At 44.8% G+C, this 21817-nt stretch overlaps 1 protein-coding gene across 5 annotated transcripts in view; it reads right to left on the reverse strand.

Moving 5' to 3' along the window:
- LRP1 (LDL receptor related protein 1) overlaps nt 1-21817 on the reverse strand; it is a 486645-nt gene that overhangs the window by 208721 nt on the left and 256107 nt on the right. For all 5 annotated transcript variants that reach the window (XM_063952427.1, XM_063952428.1, XM_063952429.1 and 2 more), the window contains 3 exons: nt 21309-21434; nt 20958-21074; nt 10255-10335 (listed from right to left, as the gene is read on the reverse strand). In XM_063952427.1, coding sequence (XP_063808497.1) covers nt 10255-10335; nt 20958-21074; nt 21309-21434 — 324 coding nt within the window. The remainder of the gene's footprint in view (nt 1-10254; nt 10336-20957; nt 21075-21308; nt 21435-21817) is intronic.

Genomic DNA, 21817 nt, shown 5'->3' on the forward strand with positions numbered 1-21817 from the left:
TATGCGGGGGCCCTTAGGGAAGTATTTACTAAAGTACTACTTTGCAAGCCACCACTTGTTGGTTCTGGTCGTGGGATCTAAAACCGCAATAATATTACATGCAAAATACCCACTGAAAACTGTTTCATTATTAAACATACTATGTACACATTAAAATGATGTGCAATCGATGCAAATTGCTTACGGTGGGACCCCTGACATCGACAAGTGCAAACACACTTGTCGATGTCTGGTGCGACGGTGGGCGGCCATCGTCTGAGATATGACCCTTCAGACATGCACGCAGGTCTGACAGGTGACGTCACAGATGATCCGCAGGAGTGCGCATCGCATGACATATCGTCTGTACACACCAGGCAATATCGTTCTGAACCAGCTGATATAGGCAGTATCTAAGCGATTTCATCCAGAAATCCTGAAAACCTGAGATGTTGAAGATGCGTGAGTACTAGATGTGGAAACAAAGATTTAAACACTGAACCTATTAAATGTAAACCATCAATCAGAATAATGGCAAACACAGTTTCTCCAATGACATCATACAATTCCCTACACTTTGAAGCTTTTATGGTTAAATTTGTAGTTAAGCAAATACCGTATATACTCGAGTATAAGCCGAGTTTTTCAGCACATTTTTTGTGCTGAAAAAGCCCCCCCTCGGCTTATACTCGGGTGATGCTCCGGAGCAGAGCGTAGGGAGCAGCCATGAGGGAGGGAGGGGGACACGGGAGCCGCAGCAGCACAATGTAATTGGTGCATGAACCAGTGACGCTGCTGCAGCCATCCCTCTCCCTGCTCTCTGAAGCACCGCCGCGCCGCCCGCCTCCTCAGCCGCTGCAGACTTTCCCTTATGTCCCAAGGCCGGCCACCGCTGCCCGCACCGCCTGCTGCTGCCCGCACTCCGCTGCCCAGTCATTCATTTACACATAGCCGGATCATGGTGAGTAGAGACAGACGGAGGCGGGGGGGTTGGGGACTGAGCATATCTGGCACTATGAGGGCATATCTGGAATATGTAGCACCGTGGGGGAATATGTAGCACTGTGGGGGAATGTGGGGGCATATCTGGCACTATGAGGGCAAATATCTGGCACCATGGGGGCATATCTAGCACTGTGGGGGTATATCTGGCACTATGAGGGCATATCTGGCACCGTGAGTGAATATCTGGCACCGTGGGGGCATATCTGGCAGTATGAGGGCTGTGTACGGCTAGAGCTGCATTTCCCACCCTAGGCTTATACTCGAGTCAATAAGTTTTCCCAGTTTTTGGGGGTAAAATTAGGTGCCTCGGTTATATTCGGGTCGACTTATACTCGAGTATATACGGTAAGTCACAGAATGGAGCAGAATAAGAGTAATTGGCAGCATGCAAATTGTAGTTTATCAATTAAAGATTTTCTAATCTTAAATAAGGGTTAAATATTTAAAATAAATGATGAAAAGACCAGTGACCTACACATCACAAGTATCCATAGTTAACAGAGAATCTGTCTTAAAATTGTTCCCAGTAATTAATTTGCCATAACAAAATTTTATTTTTTTTAGGGCTGAACACGTAATTAGATTCAGTTCATTAAAAATAAAGACCCGAGGCCTTGTGCAATTGACATGTCTATTAGCAGACTCGATAGGGAGGGCTGCATGTTTATAAGCTTTATTGTTCTACCGCTGATTCTGCAAATATTTTCACCTTAATCACTTTGCTTGTCTTGTGGTGGAGAGTTACAAATATTCCACATTGCAAAAAATAGGATTTTAGTACCTACCGGTAAATCCTTTTCTCTTAGTCCGTAGAGGATGCTGGGGACTCCAAAAGGACCATGGGGGTATAGACGGATCCGCAGGAGCTTGGGCACACTATAAAGACTTAAACTGGGTGTGGACTGGCTCCTCCCTCTATGCCCCTCCTCCAGACCTCAGTTAGAAAACTGTGCCCAGGAGAGATGGACATTTCGAGGAAAGAATTTATTGTTATAAACACGGTGAGTGTCATACCAGCTCACACCTCAAACATACCGTAGAACGTGGCATTCAGTAGAATACCAGACAACGGCATGAACAAAACACAGCCACATGCTGAGAAAATATGTAACACAAACTGTGTGTCAACACAACCAATAATAAGACACCGCTTGCCATGGCAGGAATAACGGTAGCAACCGCCTGACCGAGAAGACACACCACCAGGGTGTAACCAAAACCAATAACTGCAGACACAGTACGCACTGGGACGGGCGCCCAGCATCCTCTACGGACTAAGAGAAAAGGATTTACCGGTAGGTACTAAAATCCTATTTTCTCATACGTCCTAGAGGATGCTGGGGACTCCAAAAGAAAAGCTCCAGACCGGGCGGGAGAGCGCGGACGACTCTGCAGCACCGATTGAGCAAACAAAAGGTCCCCAAAAGTCAGGGTATCAAACTTGTAGAGCATAGTAAAAGCGTTTGAACCCGACCAAGAATCCGCTCGGCAAAGTTGAACCGCCGAGACTCCTCGGGCATCCGCCCAAGAAAAGCCCAACTTCCCAAGAGAATGGGCCTCTACCGACTTCGGAGACGGCAATCCAGCCGTAGAACAAACATGCCAAATCGCATCACAAATCCAGCGTGTAACAGACTGCCTTCCTACCTCTGTCTGTCTGTTTTTACCCAGTTTTGTTCTATTACTGTTGTTCTAATTGTAAAGCGCAACGGAATATGCTGCGCTATATAAGAAACTGTTAATAAATAAATAAATAAATAAATAACGCAGTCTCCCAAACCATGCTGGGACATACCAGACAAACAAAGCCTCTGTTTCTCCAAACCGAGCCAAATTGGTGAGCTAAATATTGGAAATCCCTGGCTAGATCGAGAGAATTTGAATCAGCTAATGCCTAAGTAACCACCGGCATCAAACTAGGCAGATTTCTGCGAAACCCAGAAACCACTCTTGGTAGAACTACCAACCGAGTTCTCAATTCCTCTCTATCCACATGAAAGATCAAACAAGGCTCTTGTGAGACAAAACCACCACTTCGGACACCCGCCTTGCGGACGTCAAAGCCAATAGCATGACCACTTTCCAAGAGAGAAATTATTATTATTATTTTTTTTGTAAAGAAACTTATTAGGCTTGCATCCACACCGGCTTGTAAAGTATGGATAAGCACTACCTCGCTAAAAGTCTTCCATAGGAGCCTTCCTGGATACACACCGAGACACATAGTTACGCCAACTACGGTGGTAACGCATTGCCGTTAGTTCTTTCCTAGCCTGAAGAATTGAGGAAACTACTTCACTGGGAACACCCGTACGGCTTAGGATATGGCATTCAACCGCCCCGCCGTCAGACGCAGCCGCAGTAAGACTTGATACACGCCCTGATCTTGTTGTAACAGTTCCTCACGTAGAGGAAGAGGGCAGAAATCTTCTATGAGTAAACCATGAAAAAATTGGATAGCCAACCCTCCTTGGCTAGACCGGATCCAAGAGGATCACCGGAACCTTTGTTCATCTTACGCTTAGCACCTTCAGAAACGTGAAAACGGAGAAGCCACATAGACTGACTAAAAACATCCACGGTGTCACAAGGGTGTCCACTGCTATAGCTTGAGTGTCCCTTGACCTGGAACAATATCCCTGAGGCCTCTCGTTGAGGCGAGACGCCCACCTGACCAATTGCGACATTCCTCAAAAACTTGTCACTTCTGTGAAAACTTCTTGACGATGACTGAATTTCTCCCGTATGGAGAACGCGCCAGCAGAGGAAATTATTTTTTCAGTCGTTCACCTCCGGAACGAAGACCGCTAATATAGCGATTACCAGACTCTCCACCCAACGGCAAAACTGTGCATCTTCTGCCATTGCCGCTTTTCTCCTTGTTCCGCGATAACGGCTTACTTACGCCACTGCCGACAAGTCGTCTGGCAGAACGAACACGGGCAGAACACGAAGAATACGTTCGTTGAAACTAACTCTTAATTCAAGAAAGGCTATTGCAGACAAGCTTTCCAACTTGACCTCATCCCCTGGAAATACGTCCCTTACAAGGACTGCTCCCCAGCCTCAGAGATCTGTATGCACGGACACCAGGATCTACACCTGGAACCCAAACCTTCATCCCTCTAGAAGGAGAGAACCGAGCAGACACCACAGGAGCGATGTCCTGGCCGTTAGGGATTATATTCTGGTGCATGTGCAGGTGAGACCTGGACCACATTCCCAAATGGTCTCCTGAAAGCCACTCTGGCATTAGACCTGCTCATCAAAAAAGGCCTCTCAGGCCGCACCCAACTGTTTTAGTAACGGAACACACTGATGAAGTGTCACAGCAAAGCTGATCCAACTCTGGATCTTCAGACCTCTTTTCACAGGAAAAACACAGAACCTTAACCGGTCATAATCTACTCTGAAACCCACCTCCGACATCTGTGTCGTTGGAAACAACAGCCAATCCCTGTGTCGAAGAACAGTCAGAGAGAAAGAACGATTTGCACCTTTATACAGGGACAACCAGACAATGTCCTGATGCTGACGCAACTCTGTATGGCGTCGCGTACTATCTCCGCTTCCAGAGTGGAACGGCAAGATCTATTAGAAAAACAGTAAAGGGAAACAACCGTTACTCAGAATGTTCCCCTTTGGATTCTATAAAAAACCCACAGGTCCTAGTCTATTCCTGGACCAACTGAAAATTAGTAGACGAGTGCCCACCGGAGTGGGGACCAGCCCGATAGACTCAGCGACAAGTGGTGGATGAGAAGGAAACAGAAAACGACATCCACTTCTGCGAACCTAACAAGGCTACAGAACTCTTACCTTTTCACCTTCCACTGTCTACACAGAAAAGGAAAAAAGAACGGCATCGAACCGATTAAAACGACTGCATCCCACAAAAGAATGCATCACCAACCGTTGTGAAGGAGGCTAACTCACGAAGTCAGACTTACCAGTGGTATCCGCCGAAGTTGACTGAATAGAGGCCTCACCAAACAGCTGAATACCTCCCCAAAGTATCTCTCGGAGATCCTGCTGTCACGTGGCAGCCTGCTGCAATGTTAAAAGGTAGAATCAACATAGGCAAGCTTACCCACTCTGGGTAGGGTAATTCTATCGGATGCCTACCCGAATACAACACTTCCTCAAGTGCATACAGTGCAAAGAAGGTCAAAGTATAGAAATAAAATATCACTTAGCTTCCTGTGTATGATCCTTTTCGACCGGGCTCTGCGTCAACCAGAAGTTGACTGTCATAATGTTCTCTCCACGTCGGGAAGAGAATAATATTCGGACTCCTTGAGAGGATCGAAACCCAACTCGTCACGGCCAATCTAGAGCTTAATCAACAGAGCAACCAGCACATGATAAGAATACCATTATTTCAGCATTCATGGATATACATCATATAATACACAATAAAACACATATACCCTAACCATGCATATATAAACCTATATCTACATATATATATATATATATATACATATAGATATAACCTATACGCAAGTGGATTGTCCAGACCTGTCAGGTCCCTAGAGACAGTAATGTGTTGTGAATGTGTATGACCATGTACTGACATGCCCCCGAAGTGGATCTATCAGGAACGTTATTGTCGACAGAAACTAAGTAAATGTCGACAGCCAGGAACAGTAAGCGGGTAAAAAATAATAATAATCTTGGAACCCCGAGGGGTCTGAGGGAAGCATACAAATACAATTTCGATAACACTCCCCCCACATATACCTAGAAATATATATATACACAGGTACAAGGCAATAACAGCCTGATCATTTTTTTTTACCCAGGAAGTACCGTTGATGCTGACAGGGCATCCACCAACAACTGTCTCCCCTAGCGTGTTTACTGTTTTAAGCACACAAACACCAACTTGCTAATACTTAATATTCCGAATCAAGTACCGCCATGCGCCGGCGAAGCCGACAGTTATCCCCACAGCAGCTTGTGACAAAGCCCTCACACCTGTCGACTAACCGATAGTGGGTAAACAAACAGGGAAACAGTGAATTTATGTATTACAGCAAGGATTATGCGTCCATTATCAATCATAATGCTATATGACACCCATATAGCATTAAAAACACTGTGCCCCCCCTCCTTCTTACTACACAGCAAGTCCTGGTGGGGTTCTAAGGAAAATGGCGCCGACTCCTCTGAGAGGGCTAAGCTCCACCCCTTCCCGGCGCGCTTAAGCCCGCTCAATATATATATATATATATATATATATATATATATATATATATATATATATATATATATATATATATATATATATATAACCCTCTATTGAGCCGGGGGAACCTATATATACGGAGTAACCCCTGCGCCCCGCACCCTCGGAAGCCGTTGGCGCTTCAGCCCGCTAAAAGTATAACTTCTCCTTTCCAGCGGGGGACCCTCTACAGTGTCTACACACTGTATAGAAGGTCCATAGCGTTAAACAGTGCTCACGATGCCGCCCAGGGCGCCCCCCCCCTCGCGCCCTGCACCCGTGTGATCCATCGGCGCGGGAGTAAGTGGCGCGCAGCGCTGCTCCATGCCGGGGGGAACGGGACACTGGCTATACACCCCGAACAAGTTGAAAACATGCTGCCTAGGGCGCCCCTCCCCCCTCGCGCCCTGTACCCGAGTGAGCCTTCGGCGCGGGAGTAAGTGGCGCGCAGCACTGCTTCCTGCCGGCGGGGGACGGGACACGGCCACCCTTCCAACTAGCATCTACACCCTGCACAAGAGTAAAACATGCCGCTCAGGGCGCCCCCTCCCTGCGCCCTGCACCCGTATGAGCCGTCGGCGCGGGAGTCCCTGGCCGTATGATGCGCTATGCTGGCGGGGGTATGGGACACGGTGCTGAGGCACCGAGAAAGCCTCTAATGCCAGCCACATAAGAACATCAGTAACTTGCTGCCCAGAGCGCCCCCCCCCAGCACCCTGCGAGTGCCGTAGTGTGGGAGCATGGAGCGCAGCGCTACCGCTACGCTTACCTCGGTTACTGAAGTCTTCTGCCGTCACTAAAGTCTTCTGATCTTCATATACTCACCCGGCTTCTCTCTTCTGGCTTCTGTGAGGGGGGTGACGGCGTGGCTCCGGGAACAAGCAGCTAGGCGCACCAAGTGATCGAACCCTCTGGAGCTAATGGTGTCCAGTAGCTGAGAAGCAGAGCCCTTGAACTAAGTAGAAGTAGGTCTGCTTCTCTCCCCTCAGTCCCACGATGCAGGGAGCCTGTAGCCAGCAGGTCTCCCTGAAAATAAAAAACCTAACAAAAGTCTTTCCAGAGAAACTCAGTAGAGCTCCCCTAGTGTGTGACCCATCACTCCTGGGCACAAAGTCTAACTGAGGTCTGGAGGAGGGGCATAGAGGGAGGAGCCAGTCCACACCCAGTTTAAGTCTTTATAGTGTGCCCAAGCTCCTGCGGATCCGTCTATACCCCATGGTCCTTTTGGAGTCCCCCAGCATCCTTTAGGACGTATGAGAAAAGGATAGAAAAAATGCAAATATAAAAAATAAATAATAATGTTTATTACTGCACTTGTGGGACAAATGTGCAGGAAATCTATTTATATGATGTTCAGCTGGCAGGATGGTGCATGTTGATCTATGCACTAACCGGCAGACTTTGAACAGTTCTTTTCGTCAGAGCCATCCCCACAATCTTTTTCTGAAACAAAGAGAAACCAACCAAAGACAACACATTGAAGACATTAAAAAAACACAGAACAGAGTAGAAAATACATACAAATGTAATTACACAGGACAGACAAACAGCACAAAAATGGACACGAACAGTATTTCCAAGTACAAGATCTTTACCCAATACACACTAAAGGCAAATGGATAATGGAATGACAAATAATAAAATAAGTTCTGGGTGTATAAAAGGCGAAAGTAATATCTGTTTTATTTTATCTGGGATAACCTGCACCCTACTATAAACTGTATATCAACTAGAAGTCACTGATGACTTCATAGGTTGAGGCGACCACTAATACCTGTAATAATGAACAGTAGGGGGTGCATGATCCCATATTACACGCATTTGCTTAATGAATACTGAATCAGAAAGAACAAAGGGGATGAATGTTACTTACAAGTGTTTATACATCACTAGTGCATTATATGAAAACAACTTTTGACCAGGCTTCTGTATCACACATAGCATACCCTCATATTATAACGTGCTGCAGTCAATTTACCTAGAATCAAAATCCTGACGGTCAAAAACCCAACAAGGTAAAAATTCCAACATGGTCAAAATACTGACATTTAAAATGTCGACCGGTCAAAAAGTCGACATGAGTTTTTCATGATTTTTTAATTGAAACCAACTTGTTCATACTTTACCATCCCAGTGTACCTGGAGGGGGAGCAATATGGGAGGGGACGTGGTACACTTATACGGTGTTCATCTTGACCTATGTCGACATACACACAAAAAAATAAAAAACTTGTGTTGAATTTTTGACTGTCAACATTTTACATGTTGGTATTTTGACCTTGACGGGATTTTAAATGTTGGTATTTTGACCTTGTCGGGATTTTGCCAGTCGGTCAGTTGTCGGGATTTTGATTTCATACTAAACTCATTATAACAGATGGATAAACATTATAATGATATCTAACAGCCCATAGTTAGAGAAACATATCCCCAACTGACATGAAAGACTCCATTTTAGAATATGTTTAAGTTCTTTTTAAATGATGTGAACTATTTATAGAAGGGTAAGATATCCCAAAAGAATTCCAATGTGACCAATTCTGACATTGATTTTTGATCATAGGACCTTATTCAGCTTCAGTTGCAGTTTTGCTAAAATAGCAAAACTGCAACTGGCTGCGATCGCATGCTGGGGGCTGCTCAGCACAGGGCAAGGCTGCCTGGCATGCAAATGCCTGGCAGCGATGCAATAGTAATGTCCGTCAGTCAGGCAGAGGCGTTCACATAACTGAGATGGCATCTCCCTAGCCCGCGCAGTGCGGGTCATTCGCGTGCGCACTACGGCGGACCTGGGGAGAATGCGAACGCATCTCGGATGCGTATACTAATAGGGTCCATGGTATTAACTCAGTTCTGTTACTTTATTTCTAATATTCCTTTCACACCGCCACAATAACTTGGGTTATTGCCGAGCTAACCCGGTCTTCATCAGGCTCAGCATTAAGCATTATTGATAGATGTTCCAAAAGGCTTGATACAATATAATGCAATGGGCTTACAGGCACATGCCTACAATATTTAGGAAAATGTCCTAAACCCATCTAAAATCTATTCGGCTTCAATAAGTTGCTGGGACAAAGTGGGTTGCAGTGTTGTACATACAGGCAACAGAAATGTGTATAACAGAAATGCTCTTTTTGAAAATATGGTATGTAACCATGGGAAATTAAGTATTGCTACCTGTATATTAAAGTTGTGACTAGCAATAGGGTAAAGGCCCCCATCCACTAGTGAGACTTATCTGAACTAAAATTCGGATCCGATTTACCCCCGATCTGCCCGTCAGCTTCCCGATAGTCCTGCGATTACGATTTGCTACTTGAGTGGGATTTTTTATATCCGATATATCGCATGCTGCATGCTCGGTTTGTGGATGGGTGTGTCCAATGTGCCAGTCATGTGACTCCTCCGAGGTATTGTCTGCGATAGGCTAGCAGGTGTACAAATGCCCTCCGATGTGCACCTTTTTACATTCAATTGCGATAAATATTCATGGCAGCCATGACTATCTGCGATTCCGATCCGAGGAGCACGGGAACGTGCCTCGGATCGGAGTCGGAGGAAAATGACATACGATATGACACTTGTTATCTGATCCCTCGTTTCGAAAGCTCGGAATGGGATGAAAAGTGGCCATATCGCACTAGTAGATGGGGGCCTTAAGGCTGCAACAGTAATATATAGTATATTGTGAGCAATTTCTATAAAAAGTCCTTATTCACCAGAGCAGTTGTCGCATTTATGTAAAAGCCAAATCATACAATACACAATCTATAACAAATGTATATACAGTAAATTATTGTTAATGTTTGGTTCCACATCACATACAATTTCTGATTTAACATATCGACATGCTAATGATGTTTGGAGCAGACAATGTGTGACTTTCATTATTCCGACCCTGTGACCTTCAGTGACCTCAGTGCCTCACAGCATTCTACACTAGAGAAATGTGTCAGACAACCATCAAAAAATAATCTCAACATTTTAAGGATTTCATTTGAAACTCTGGGGGATTTACACACAAAAGTGACACCTACCATTATCACAGCGCCAGTTTATATTGATGCAGCGACCACTGTTACAGGTAAACTGTGTAAGAGGGAAACAGGTCGGGTAAGCTGTAGACAAAGAGAAAATGGTTAAAAGTTTCTAGTACTTTTCCAAATTTCCTAGAGATAACTTCAACTTCTTAATGATAAACATAAATTTTGTTGGCATATAAAGATTCAGAATTACGAAAATGGAAACAGATATAACTGGTTTCATAACCCCAACAATAGGTTATACAGTCACAGACCGGCTTTAATTGATTCTGTCGAGACATGAACCAGCAACAAAACGAGATCTCAGACTACAGTGCACATTTAGTATGTCACTGCTGCTTTAGCATGTTGGGGAGAGCCTACACATTGGCAGAAAACAATCTACAGATGTAGCCATGTTCATCTTTGCTGCGATGCGGAATGCTGATTGGCGTGACGGGCAGCTACAGTTCGCTGCTGGCGATAGCTCCGTTTACTCCTAATAGAATGAGTGATTGCCGGCAGCGAATAGTCACAGTACTGCGTGCATCTGTATATAAGGTTTCTATGTAGTGAAGTTTTCTTACGAGTTGTTTTGTTGTTGTTTTTTTTACCTTTTGAGTCAACGATTGAAATTGTGAATTGAAAAATGAACTTTTCTGCATTAGTGAGATTCCTTTGACCGTTAACGGAATATGACAAAAACTTCCCATAGAGGTGTGTCAGGATTCCAGTCAGAGGGTGTGTTTGTAGTGGTTTTGATTACTGGCTAGTCTGATGAAGTTTAATTAACAGCTCGATTTAAGAGCTAGCTAATGGAAACCAATGTTATGTGTAAGTGGAAAAGAGCATGGAAAATGTTTAGCAGTGGTTGTGTTTGGAAATAATGTAATGTCAGTGCCATGGCTAAAGATTTGTTGTAACCATTGAAGTTTCTCTTGTGCGATTAGGAGATATTTCCCTTTTCACTTCTAATTAAATCTACTTCATTAAAATACTTTATATGGCACCAATTAAATCTACTTCATTAAAATACTTTATTTATATGGCGCCACAAGGGTTCCACAGTGCCTAACAAAGTACATAAACAGATGAGCAAAACAAGAAAACAGGGTGGCAGAAACCAAGTGTTAGGTGCCTCTGTAGGGAGTATTGAGTAGATGATCGTTTAATTAAGGGAAAGAAAATCACATAAGGGAAAAGTGTCCTGCTCTTGAGAGCTTACATTCTAAAAAGGGGAGAGGCACACATACAGGGAAGACACAGGGGGATACAGGGATGAGGGCCATGACTTCATCCCCAGATACTTTGGAGAAAGATGTCAAAGTTGGTAAGATGGATGCGGAGAGGTAGGCTGGGAGAGTCGAGGGTGGGGTGCTGAGCATCTGGTGGGATAGGATGTCCTGACATATGGCATTCATTAGATGTAAAGCGGTTGTCAATGTCAAGGGCATAGAGTGAGGATGGGAGGCATGGAGGGGGGGGAGGCAGAGGAGGGAGAGAAAGTGGTGGAGAAACACTGGGTGTTTGAGAACTGGGAGGAGATGAGGTTAATGAAATATAGGATGAGAGCATAAACATGAAAGAGGAAGGAAAAGCACACAAGGGAAGAGGGCCCTGCTCTAGAAAATAAGATTTTACTTACCGATAAATCTATTTCTCGGAGTCCGTAGTGGATGCTGGGGTTCCTGAAAGGACCATGGGGAATAGCGGCTCCGCAGGAGACAGGGCACAAAAAGTAAAGCTTTCCGATCAGGTGGTGTGCACTGGCTCCTCCCCCTATGACCCTCCTCCAGACTCCAGCTAGGTACTGTGCCCGGACGAGCGTACACAATAAGGGAGGATTTTGAATCCCGGGTAAGACTCATACCAGCCACACCCATCACACCGTACAACTTGTGATCTAAACCCAGTTAACAGTATGATAACAGCGGAGCCTCTGAAAGATGGCTTCCTTTAACAATAACCCGAATTAGTTAACAATAACTATGTACAACTTATGCAGATAATCCGCACTTGGGATGGGCGCCCAGCATCCACTACGGACTCCGAGAAATAGATTTATCGGTAAGTAAAATCTTATTTTCTCTATCGTCCTAGTGGATGCTGGGGTTCCTGAAAGGACCATGGGGATTATACCAAAGCTCCCAAACGGGCGGGAGAGTGCGGATGACTCTGCAGCACCGAATGAGAGAACTCCAGGTCCTCCTTAGCCAGAGTATCAAATTTGTAAAATTTTACAAACGTGTTCTCCCCTGACCACGTAGCTGCTCGGCAAAGTTGTAATGCCGAGACCCCTCGGGCAGCCGCCCAAGATGAGCCCACCTTCCTTGTGGAGTGGGCCTTTACAGATTTAGGCTGTGGCAAGCCTGCCACAGAATGTGCAAGTTGGATTGTGCTACAGATCCAACGAGCAATCGTCTGCTTAGACGCAGGAGCACCCATCTTGTTGGGTGCATACAATATAAACAACGAGTCAGATTTTCTGACTCCAGCTGTCCTTGCAATATATATTTTTAATGCTCTGACAACGTCCAGTAACTTGGAGTCCTCCAAGTCACTTGTAGCCGCAGGCACTACAATAGGCTGGTTCAGATGAAATGCTGACACCACCTTAGGGAGAAAATGCGGACGAGTTCGCAGTTCTGCCCTGTCCGAATGGAAAATCAGATATGGGCTTTTGTAAGATAAAGCTGCCAATTCTGACACTCTCCTGGCAGAAGCCAGGGCTAGAAACATGGTCACTTTCCATGTGAGATATTTCAAATCCACCTTTTTTAGTGGTTCAAACCAATGAGATTTTAGGAAGTCCAAAACCACATTTAGATCCCACGGTGCCACTGGAGGCACCACAGGAGGCTGTATATGCAGCACTCCCTTAACAAAGGTCTGGACTTCAGGGACTGAAGCCAATTCTTTTTGAAAGAAAATCGACAGGGCCGAAATTTGAACCTTAATAGATCCCAATTTGAGACCCATTGACAATCCTGATTGCAGGAAATGTAGGAATCGACCCAGTTGAAATTCCTCCGTCGGAGCACTCCGATCTTCGCACCACGCAACATATTTTCGCCAAATTCGGTGATAATGTTGCACGGTTACTTCCTTCCTTGCTTTAATCAAAGTAGGAATGACTTCTTCCGGCATGCCTCTTTCCTTTAGGATCCGGCGTTCAACCGCCATGCCGTCAAACGCAGCCGCGGTAAGTCTTGAAACAGACAGGGACCCTGCTGAAGCAAGTCCCTCCTTAGAGGTAGAGGCCACGGATCTTCCGTGATCATCTCTTGAAGTTCCGGGTACCAAGTCCTCCTTGGCCAATCCGGAACCACTAGTATCGTTCTTACGCCTCTTTGCCGTATAATTCTCAATACTTTTGGTATGAGAGGCAGAGGAGGAAACACATACACCGACTGGTACACCCAAGGCGTTACCAGCGCGTCCACAGCTATTGCCTGCGGATCTCTTGACCTGGCGCAATACCTGTCCAGTTTTTTGTTGAGGCGAGACGCCATCATGTCCACCATTGGTCTTTCCCAACGGGTTACCAGCATGTGGAAGACTTCTGGATGAAGTCCCCACTCTCCCGGGTGAAGATCGTGTCTGCTGAGGAAGTCTGCTTCCCAGTTGTCCACTCCCGGGATGAACACTGCTGACAGTGCTATCACATGATTCTCTGCCCAGCGAAGAATCCTTGCAGCTTCTGCCATTGCCCTCCTGCTTCTTGTGCCGCCCTGTCTGTTCACATGGGCGACTGCCGTGATGTTGTCCGACTGGATCAATACCGGTTTTCCCTGAAGCAGAGGTTCTGCCTGGTTTAGAGCATTGTATATTGCTCTTAGTTCCAGAATGTTTATGTGAAGAGACGTTTCCAGGCTCGTCCATACTCCCTGGAAGTTTCTTCCTTGTGTGACTGCTCCCCAGCCTCTCAGGCTGGCGTCCGTGGTCACCAGGATCCAATCCTGTATGCCGAATCTGCGGCCCTCCAATAGATGAGCACTCTGCAACCACCACAGAAGAGACACCCTTGTCCTTGGAGACAGGGTTATCCGTAGGTGCATCTGAAGATGCGACCCTGACCATTTGTCCAACAGATCCCTTTGGAAAATTCTTGCGTGGAATCTGCCGAATGGAATCGCTTCGTAAGAAGCCACCATTTTTCCCAGGACTCTTGTGCATTGATGTACAGACACCTTTCCTGGTTTTAGGAGGTTCCTGACAAGCTCGGATAACTCCTTGGCTTTTTCCTCCGGGAGAAAAACCTTTTTCTGAACCGTGTCCAGAATCATCCCTAGGAACAGCAGACGAGTTGTCGGCATTAACTGGGATTTTGGAATATTCAGAATCCACCCGTGCTGTTTTAGCACTTCTTGAGACAGTGCTAATCCCATCTCTAGCTGTTCTCTGGACCTCGCCCTTATTAGGAGATCGTCCAAGTATGGGATAATTAATACGCCTTTTCTTCGAAGAAGAATCATCATCTCGGCCATTACCTTTGTAAAGATCCGAGGTGCCGTGGACAATCCGAACGGCAGCGTCTGAAACTGATAGTGACAGTTTTGTACAACGAACCTGAGGTACCCCTGGTGTGAGGGGTAAATTGGAACGTGGAGATACGCATCCTTGATGTCCAAGGATACCATAAAGTTCCCCTCTTCCAGGTTCGCTATCACTGCTCTGAGTGACTCCATTTTGAACTTGAACTTCTTTATGTACAGGTTCAAGGACTTCAGATTTAGAATAGGCCTTACCGAGCCATCCGGCTTCGGTACCACAAAAAGAGTGGAATAATACCCCTTCCCTTGTTGCAGAAGAGGTACCTTGACTATCACCTGCTGAGAGTACAGCTTGTGAATGGCTTCCAACACCGTCTCCCTTTCGGAGGGGGACGTTGGTAAAGCAGACCTCAGGAAACGGCGAGGTGGATCTGTCTCTAATTCCAACCTGTATCCCTGAGATATTATCTGCAGGATCCAGGGATCTACTTGCGAGTGAGCCCACTGCGCGCTGTAATTTTTGAGACGACCGCCCACCGTCCCCGAGTCCGCTTGAGAAGCCCCAGCGTCATGCTGAGGCTTTTGTAGAAGCCGGGGAGGGCTTCTGATCCTGGGAAGGAGCTGCGTGTTGCTGTCTCTTCCCTCGACCTTTGCCTCGTGGCAAATATGAATAGCCCTTTGCTCTCTTATTTTTAAAGGAACGAAAGGGCTGCGGTTGAAAAGTCGGTGCCTTTTTCTGTTGGGGAGTGACTTGAGGTAGAAAGGTGGATTTCCCGGCTGTAGCCGTGGCCACCAAATCTGATAGACCGACTCCAAATAACTCCTCCCCCTTATACGGCAAAACTTCCATATGCCGTTTTGAATCCGCATCGCCTGTCCACTGTCGCGTCCATAAAGCTCTTCTGGCCGAAATGGACATAGCACTTACCCGTGATGCCAGTGTGCATATATCCCTCTGTGCATCACGCATATAAAGAAATGCATCCTTTATTTGTTCTAACGACAGTAGAATATTGTCCCTGTCCAGGGTATCAATATTTTCAATCAGGGATTCTGACCAAACTACCCCCGCACTGCCCATCCAGGCAGTTGCTACAGCTGGTCGTAGTATAACACCTGCATGTGTGTATATACTTTTTTGGATATTTTCCATCCTCCTATCTGATGGATCTTTAAGTGCGGCCGTCTCAGGAGAGGGTAACGCCACTTGTTTAGATAAGCGTGTTAGCGCCTTGTCCACCCTAGGAGGTGTTTCCCAGCGCTCCCTAACCTCTGGCGGGAAAGGGTATAATGCCAATAATTTCTTTGAAATTATCAGCTTTTTATCAGGGGCAACCCACGCTTCATTACACACGTCATTTAGTTCTTCTGATTCAGGAAAAACTATAGGTAGTTTTTTCATACCCCACATAATACCCTGTTTAGTGGTACCTGTAGTATCAGCTAAATGTAACGCCTCCTTCATTGCCAAAATCATATAACGTGTGGCCCTACTGGAAAATACGGTTGATTCGTCACCGTCACCACTGGAGTCATCGCCTGTGTCTGGGTCTGTGTCGACCGACTGAGGCAAAGGGCGTTTCACAGCCCCTGACGGTGTTTGAGTCGCCTGGACAGGCACTAATTGATTGTCCGGCCGTCTCATGTCGTCAAACGACTGCTTTAGCGTGTTGACACTATCCCGTAGTTCCATAAATAAAGGCATCCATTCTGGTGTCGACCCCCTAGGAGGTGACATCCCCATATTTGGCAATTGCTCCGCCTCCACACCAATATCGTCCTCATACATGTCGACACACACGTACCGACACACAGCAGACACACAGGGAATGCTCCTAATGAAGACAGGACCCACTAGCCCTTTGGGGAGACAGAGGGAGAGTTTGCCAGCACACACCAAAAGCGCTATATATATATCAGGGATAGCCTTATAATAAGTGCTCCCCTATAGCTGCTTTGTTATATAAAAATATCGCCATAAATTTGCCCCCCCTCTCTGTTTTACCCTGTTTCTGTAGTGCAGTGCAGGGGAGAGACCTGGGAGCCGTCCTGACCAGCGGAGCTGTGAGAGGAAATGGCGCCGTGTGCTGAGGAGATAGGCCCCGCCCCTTTTCCGGCGGGCTCGTCTCCCGCTATTTTGAGAAATCAGGCAGGGGTTAAATATCTCCATATAGCCTCTAGGGCTATATGTGAGGTATTTTTAGCCTTTATAGGTACTCATTTTGCCTCCCAGGGCGCCCCCCTCCCAGCGCCCTGCACCCTCAGTGACTGCCGTGTGAAGTGTGCTGAGAGGAAAATGGCGCACAGCTGCAGTGCTGTGCGCTACCTTTAGAAGACTGCAGGAGTCTTCAGCCGCCGATTCTGGACCTCTTCTGTCTTCAGCATCTGCAAGGGGGCCGGCGGCGCGGCTCCGGTGACCATCCAGGCTGTACCTGTGATCGTCCCTCTGGAGCTTGATGTCCAGTAGCCAAGAAGCCAATCCATCCTGCACGCAGGTGAGTTGACTCCTTCTCCCCTCAGTCCCTCGCTGCAGTGATCCTGTTGCCAGCAGGAATCACTGTAACATAAAAAACCTAGCTAAACTTTCTCTAAGCAGCTCTTTAGGAGAGCCACCTAGATTGCACCCTTCTCGGCCGGGCACAAAAATCTAACTGGAGTCTGGAGGAGGGTCATAGGGGGAGGAGCCAGTGCACACCACCTGATCGGAAAGCTTTACTTTTTGTGCCCTGTCTCCTGCGGAGCCGCTATTCCCCATGGTCCTTTCAGGAACCCCAGCATCCACTAGGACGATAGAGAAAACAGTAATAATGAAAGGACTGCTTCCTCTCCTAATCTACCACTGTGCTTATAAAAGTCATCATAATGTACCAGAAAGTATGTCTACTTCCAGTCTTACTACATTGCTATTAACAGATCATTATAATCAGGGTAGAAACACCAGGTAGAAGTAAAACAAATGATTGAGGATCTAGGTAGACTAGAGGAATGGTCAAAAGTGTGGCAATTACAGTTTAATGGCAAAAAATGCAAAATCATGCACTTGGGTCTCAAAAATCCAAAAGCGAAATATAGTATTAATGGCACTATGCTGGAAACTACTGAGGAGGAAAGGGATCTAGGAGTCACTATTTCAGGTGACTTAAAGGCAGGTAAGCAATGTAACAAAGCAATGAGGAAGGTCAGTAAGATGCTTGGCTGCATTGGGAGAGGAATCAGCAGCAGAAAGAAGTAATAATGCCACTGCATAGGTCATTGGTAACTAGAATACTAGAATCTAGATTACTGTGTTCAATTCTGGAGGCCATATAAAAGGATATTAATACATTCGAGACTGTACAAAGAAGGGCAACTAAAATGGTACATGGCCTACATCACAAAACATACCCAGAAAGACTAAGAAATCTCAATATGTATAGTTTGGAGCAGAGAATGGAAAGGGGGCGGATATGATAGAAACTTTCAAATATATCAAGGGTTTTAACAAAGTCCAGGAGGGAAACATTTTCCAAATGAAGAGAAGCAATATAACACAAGGACATGCACTGAGACTGGAGGGGAGAGGTTCAGTGAAAATTTGAGGAAAAATTACTTCACAGAAAGGGTAGTGGACAAGTGGATCAGAGGTGGTAGAGGCTAAGACAGTAGAGCAATTTAAACATGCATGGGATAGACATAATGATATCCTTACAAGGAAATAAGGATCAAATAAGTTTTGAGATAAAAATATGGTTAAAAAAAGGGGGCAGACTAGATGGGCCAAGTGGTTCTTATCTGCCGTCAAATTCTATGTTTCTATAATCACCATCTAGGAATACAGATTGGTCACAGCATTGAGGAACATAAAGTAAACCATCTCTGACAGCAAAAGGACATTTTTTTAACCTACGCTTACCACTCATTAGTGGGCATGTTTTAAGTAGTGTCCATAGAAGGAAGGACACCTCTATGGAAAATGTGTCTTGCTGCACCCTCATTAGATCACCTTCCTCTGTTCTAATCAGTATTTTAAAAAGCACGCCTATGATAAAAATACTACAGACTGGCCATTTTTTTATGTTTATTTAAACTCTTATGGCACAAATATTCCTGGAGCCAATGGGGGATGTGCTTGCAGGGCAAGAGACACAGAGCTCCCCTCCCCATAGAGCTCAACAGAAGTGCCTTATTCACCTTAACTGGAGGAGGACAAATTACGTTTCCTCTGTAAATGCTGCATGATGGGCTCCCAGCTTAAGGTAACATGGGAGTAACTGCTCTATCTGCTACACATGCAAACAGAAGTACTTGGAAAAGTTTAAAGTTGTACAAAACTGCTCTTCAATTCTTTTTTTTTTTATAACAATTTTGCAACAGTACTGTTTATACAGTAAATATTAGGATATCTCTGGAGGATAGTCAGATATAATTTATGGGACACACTTTAACAAGCACTAAGGATCAGAGATAAACATTTCACTGTTTCAACTACTATTTAGCAGTTCAGACAAGAGGACTAGAGAAGGCTGAAAAATAAACAAAAATGAGCCGACCCATATTCAGCATCTATTTTTCAATTATAAAGAGAGAACAACGCTTTTAAAAGACTTTCAAAGTGTCCGACTATAGAGAGAGCCAAAGTGACTCTGGAAAAGTTTCAAATGGGGCCAATTTAAGGGAATACAAAAATAACATGAAAGTTATGCAGTAACTATATTAGCATTACAAAAGTGTCCCAGTGTATCTCACAAAGCGGTTAGAGCTGCAGTTTGCAGCTTTATACGAACCTGAAAAGGAAGCCACTTAATCATTCTGAGTAGATAAAAGCGATTAGGGTATTATTTTAATATCTTGCAATGTGAAGCAACTCATCCTCATAACTCCACTGGAATATTAAAAAGTAGTGGAGGACTGTTATACTGCAATTTAGAACCTAAAGCCCAATATCAGCTACTGTAATCGCAGACTATGGGGCATATTCAATTGGGCGCAATATTTTTGCAGTAAATATTACTGTGAACCTCACAACCAATTTTTCATTACCATGAGTATGCACTCTCTTGATACCCTAGGTATTCAAATGTAAAAAAATTGGTTGCGCATTTTATTCTGGCTGGAACCTGTGGGAAATGTAAAATTAAAAAAATGAGACAAAATGTGGAATCGAATGTACCCTAGAAAAAAATAATAATACTGGGTAACAGTAATGTTTATTACTGTCCCAATTACAAAGTTTCCACATATCATTTATTTACAAATTAATTCAATGAAAACGGCAAAAAAATAAAATTAAAATAAAATAAAATTAATATAGAGTATTTTGAGTCCAATTTAAAAAAAAACGTTCAGAAAAGCAGCAATGATGAATTTAAACAGATACATACTGGAAATATATTTGGGGTGCATAAGGTAACAAAAAAACTTTTTGGGGGTAATTTGAGGCCATTTTTTTAACAAGCAATACTGACATTGGACTAATTAAGCTAAATGGAAACTACCAATTGCCTAATTAGTCACTAGGGGGTGTCCAATGGCTTATAAAGGGGTCCATGACATTTTTAGCTTAAAATAGGGATATTTTAAAATATTTTTTCAGACCTGTTCTGAAACGGTGAGAAAATAGCCTACAGAAATTACTGTGATGTTTTTCTGCCTGGCAACTGAATAGGAAAAACCTTGTGGAGGGGGGAACAACAGTGCGCTGCAGGGTTTCTTTTAAACTGCGCTTACAGTTGGATATGTCGCTATGAGGAGGTTGTACAGAAGCCACGGAGATTGTTTTTATTTTGCTTTTTGGCTGGCTTTACCATAGAAGACTGCTTTTGAGCCATGTAAGAATCTATCCTGGTTAAACATGGCTTGTCACATATGCAGCAGTACTATAGCACAGTCATGCATTAACGTATAGCACAGTGAACTCTCTTATTAATAGTATATTTACAACAAAAAGAAAAAAAAATTGTGAATTATGAATGTTTTGACACCATCCGGTTGTTCCAGAGGCATGGACAAAATCACAAGACAGCAGTGCCATACTGATTGACACTGCTGGCTTTTGTAGCAGCACCTGTTGAAATACACCACAAGAGTGATTATGTGACTTTTTAATGGCAAAATTCAGGCTGCAGCAGTCCAGATAATTGGAGCCTAGGAAACCACTGGTATTGCATTTACTACTTAGACATTCCATAAATGGACATGCCGATACTACTTCTTCAAGATTTGTATTTTGGAGGAGTTGGAACTCACCACAGGAAGAGGATTCGTCTGAACGATCACCACAGTCATCATCTAGGTCACAAGTCCAAGAACTAGGGATGCAACGGCCACTAGCGCAGGAGAACTGATTAGGAGGGCACGTCCGAGCTGTGGAGAAGGGAAGATGAAAACGTATGACTGCACAACCCAAATTGAAAAAAAGATGTGTAATAGTACACGATGAAAAAAGAAAACCAGGTGAAAGGAAGCAAGAAAGTTATTAATGTAGCTAAGGGAGAGAAAAAAAAAAAAAAAAACACACACGCAGTGTCATCTCAGTCCCAATCCAGCCTGTATCCAATGGTGATCCCTTTGCCCCCTAGAGGAAGAAGAAAAGGTCACCTGAACAAGTAGAGTTGGATTCATCCTCTCCATTGCCACAGTCATTGTCACCATCACAAAGCCAGCGGTTAGGGATACATCTGTTGTTCTCACATTTGAATCGGTCTGATGGGCAAGTGTGTTGATCTGGACAATGTAAGACCATGTATGTCACCAAAACAATTTAGAACTGTATTTTAGCTCTGTACTCACAGCATTAACCATCCAATATAAAAATGGCCATTAATGACCTCCCTGTACAGGAAGCAGCAGCAGAAATTATTACACCAACCTATGGCCCTCATTCTGAGTTGATCGCTAGCTGCTTTCGTTCGCTGCGCAGCGATTAGGTAAAAAAGCTGCACTTCTGCGCATGCTTGAGGGGGGCAGTGCACACGCCCTACGTACTTTCACAAAAGCAGATGCAGTTTCACACAAGGTCTAGCGACGCTTTTCAGTCGCACTGCTGGCCGCAGAGTGATTGACAGGAAGTGGGTGTTTCTGGGTGGTAACTGACCGTTTTCGGGGAG

Source organism: Pseudophryne corroboree, chromosome 2 (assembly GCF_028390025.1).
Source record: "Pseudophryne corroboree isolate aPseCor3 chromosome 2, aPseCor3.hap2, whole genome shotgun sequence".
NCBI lineage: Eukaryota > Metazoa > Chordata > Amphibia > Anura > Myobatrachidae > Pseudophryne > Pseudophryne corroboree.